The sequence below is a fragment of the Malania oleifera genome, chromosome 11 (genome assembly GCF_029873635.1).
Source record: "Malania oleifera isolate guangnan ecotype guangnan chromosome 11, ASM2987363v1, whole genome shotgun sequence".
Classification (NCBI taxonomy): domain Eukaryota; kingdom Viridiplantae; phylum Streptophyta; class Magnoliopsida; order Santalales; family Ximeniaceae; genus Malania; species Malania oleifera.
Window position 1 is genome coordinate 86,013,639 of NC_080427.1, and position 3,873 is coordinate 86,017,511.

Here is a 3,873-nt window from a genome sequence, read left to right on the forward strand (position 1 = left end):
CCTCTTAAGTGGATGTGAATCGACAAAATGTGAGTTGCTTCTCCCCTAACTTGAGAAGTTAGGCTCTAGTACATTTGAACACTCTTCATTGATAACTTCACTTGATCTTGCATGGTTTGGAACTACTATTAAGTAAGGAGAACACATAAGGAGGAACCCACAAGTTCTTATTCCTTTTATTGAAAGAGGACATTAAGAAAGAAGAATGCTAATACATGCTCTACCATCATTTTGACCTGCCTTCCCTTTCTTATTTTGGTGAGAACATGAGTGTATCATGGTTAATCATCATGTTCTATAGATAATTCCATAGTGTTAAGGCAATTCTAGATCGGTAGTCCTCTTAGTTATCTTAGGAACTCCTTGGATTTGGCATTCATATAAAAATAGAACAAGAGGGTGACTGGAGATGAGCATAAAAAAATATTACTCTAATATTTGAATCATTAAAGGTTGTAGGAGCAAGACAGTTAAGAGTACAAAATATGGCTAGGCTTTTTTGATCTCTTATTTCTTTGCCTCCTTATGTTGTGCCTCTCTAGACTCCCCCCCAATTGCTTCAAGAGTTCTAACTGCACCCCCTCCCCCCAAAATCCACTTATGATAGTTGGTTGTTGGGCTACAACTTCTATGGCCCTTAGAGGGCATTTGAAGTCCTTAGGAGGGGTAAACAAGCATACTTTTCCTCTCATGTGTCCCAAAACTATTGATAGACTCAAACTCAAATTTTATCATTTTATGCAACTTAGTCAATTGTTTAGATTAGTGTGAGACCTAGTTAAGAATTTGAGAATGAGTATAAAGTAGTTAATAATTTAAGGACTATTAGTATAAATTAGTTGGGATTGTAGTTGTCCCAACGTGGAAGCCATTCAATTTTCCTAATTGAGACCAATGATGAGATGACATTGAAAGTGAATTAAAAATTTGAAAAATGAGTTTCAAAATGGCTATTACCTTTGTTTCGGAATTTAAATTTTAGGTTTTGAATTTAGATTGGTGTAAATTTAAAGATAAAATTATATTAAATTTATTTTAAATTCGTGCAAATATATAAATAAGACCTAAAACCAATACTCCTCAACAAATAATTTAATTATGTTAGATAAATGTAAATGCATTATTGAATATAAATGACCCACGAGCCACCATAGAATCATTTTAATAACAAGGAGTTTGATCAATATTTAAGACAATAAAATGGCAGAGGTGAAGCATTCTTCTCCATTCTAAAGTCTAAACAATGTCAGATCAGTTAACAAAAACACCTCACCCCTTGCGTCATCTATTAGAGAGCTCCAAGGACCGAAAACTGGCCGAACCCAAAGTCTTGTACCGACCAGTATTTTCTCCACCATCCTCCGCCGCATGGCCGCCGATCTCTCTCTTCCTCCGCCGCATCCTGTAGCTCCCAACGCCTATCACCGCTAAAAATGATACCGCTGCACCACCCAACAACCCCAACCCAACCCTCAAACCCACCACGCCTTTCACCTTCTTCCTCGCTCCTTTCCACACCTTAAAATAACCCACCTTGCCCTCATCGCCCACACCAATCAGCGTCTGTATTGGATAATCCACAGCATAACAAAACCCAGATGCGTTGTTGAATACGACACCCCAACAGCTACAATTCCTCTCGCAAGCGCTCTCGCATTCCTCCACAGATCCCATTTTCTCAAACCTCATCAGCTCCTTGTACGCCAAATCAACGCCTCTCCTTGTGAAAACCCAGGTCTCGTTTTGCTCATTTTCCCCTTCTGCGTCACCACATAGGTCGCCGGCACCCGCCGGCGAGCACTCTCCGACTGTATGGTCCGTACGGTTATCCAGACAGGAACAGCCGCCGCCGGGCTGGCAGAGACTGTAAGGGCCGCACCGACTGGGAAGGTCGCACTCGTCCTGAATAGCCTGGTAGGCCAGGACCCAGATTGAACCGTCCAAGTAATATCCTTTGAGGTTACCATCCGGTTCCAACCGGAGGCGGAGAATTCCGGGGACGGTTCGCTGGAAAGTGTCGAAAGCTTCCACGTCAACGGGGGTGTCTTCGGTTTGGTACATACCCAAATACCCGTCGGAGCTGATTCGGGCGTAGATCCGACCCTTGCCTGCGATTATGTCTGCTTTGGCTTCTAATGCTCTGTGCCTCCAATAAATCTGATCCGAGTTCTGTTCGTGTTTAAAATTTGCGTATAAACCCAGAAAATTGTCTCCGAGTCTCATAAAGTATACTCCATTTGAAGAAACCAGGGACATATCGGCCGTGAAATTTTGGTTGTCCACAAGGGTATCTGTGGGGAAGTCGAAACTTTGCCAGACGACGGAAAGGGATCCGTCGAGTTTCTGAACCTGCAGATTGGAAGTGTTGAGGAGCCGGACTCGGTCGCCCGTCGATCTGGTCGACCAAAACACCTCCGAGTGGGGATCGGAAATAACGAGGCTGCCGTTAAAAGTGAGCTGGGTTGGTTCGGACCAGCGAGGCAAGCGAGTCATGTTGGCTTGCCAAAGGGGTTCTGTGGAAGAGACGTGGACGACTGCGAGGGCTAGCTGAGTGCGGTTGACTCGGAGGAAACCCAGTGAGAATTGGCCGGTGGAATCGTTGAGTAGAGGTTGGAACGATGGGATGGATGGATCAGGGCTGGCTTTGAATCCATTGAGAAACTGTTCAGCGTTGGCTTCGATTTGAGGCCACTTGGGCGTCCAGAGACTAACGACGGCGATGAAAATGAGAAGCCGAGTCAGGCGCGGACGAGTCACCGAGTTTATGGGCCTTTTCATTGCGCCCTGCAAGATGGTAAAGTAGGATGCAAAATTTAGTAGAGAAAATGCCGATTGCCTCGGTCTATGATGCTTTCACCAAGTAAAACTGTGTTTCAGGTAGAATGAGAATTGTAGAGAAGAATTTAAAACCTTTTCATTTCGACGTGCATATGGCATAAATTAATTTTAAAAGAACATGATCCTTATGCCCTGGGTATTTGTTTTTAAAGAAGAACAATTGTATCGCAGTACACTTGTAACGACCTCAAAATTCTTATCATTATATATATATATATATATATATATATATATATATATACATCTATGTATCCATATCCATACATAAGCAGCGGAAATACAAAACTTACAACCATTCACATCTATACAAAATAATACCAGAATCCAGTATATACAGACCGTCACCATACAAAAATACCCCTTCAACATCATTTATCCAAAAATATACACAACTCTGTCAAAAACTCACCCTATAACCAGGGTAATCAGAATACTCTTTATCCGCGAGTCTGATTAGCTCGCCTAATTGGCTCACTTGAAAAATATTAAAGTAATGAGGTGAGTAGACGCTCAGTAAGTGGAAATATGTTATTACTAGTGTGTGACAATTAAGTTAAGAGTACTTTTAAATAGTAACTAAACTGTAATGCAATAAGTAATCTGTAAAATATATTTTTCTTTCACAATTTAAAATATACTGTATCGTCCATATTTTTTACTTTTTATACTGATAATATTATACTATACTCATCATATACTGTAAAACTGTATACATATACATAACTATACTTTATCCTTAGGACTCTGTACATCATGATTTGACCCCTCATGACAGGGTTGTGCGGCCCGTAGGCGGGACTTCATCTAGTCGGCCCTCCAGATAAGTTAATATACTCTACACTATCTTAGTTCGATCAAACTACATCCACTCTTAAGCTCGGGACTGGCTACTACCTCATCAAATCGGCCCCCTCTACCCAGTGAACTGGTGAGCTGCATACTATCCGATCACGATTGATGGTACCCACACACTATCTGAGATATGTGGTTGCACTCTATCTATATATAGCAACGGTACCGTGCTCTGTAATCTCT

General features: G+C 41.6%; 1 protein-coding gene across 1 annotated transcript; it reads right to left on the bottom strand.

Annotated features, from left to right (window-relative positions):
• Positions 1-1,088: 1,088 nt before the first annotated feature.
• LOC131168651 (PAN domain-containing protein At5g03700) lies at positions 1,089-3,007 on the bottom strand. Its single transcript, XM_058128253.1, has one exon. The coding sequence runs from the start codon at positions 2,776-2,778 to the stop codon at positions 1,282-1,284; it is 1,497 nt and encodes a 498-aa protein (XP_057984236.1). The 5' UTR covers positions 2,779-3,007; the 3' UTR covers positions 1,089-1,281.
• Positions 3,008-3,873: the final 866 nt, after the last annotated feature.

What these genes read in the sequence shown, in the direction of transcription:
- LOC131168651 (XM_058128253.1), bottom strand. Translation starts at nt 2,778, where the DNA reads ATGAAAAGGCCCATAAACTCGGTGACTCGTCCGCGCCTGACTCGGCTT.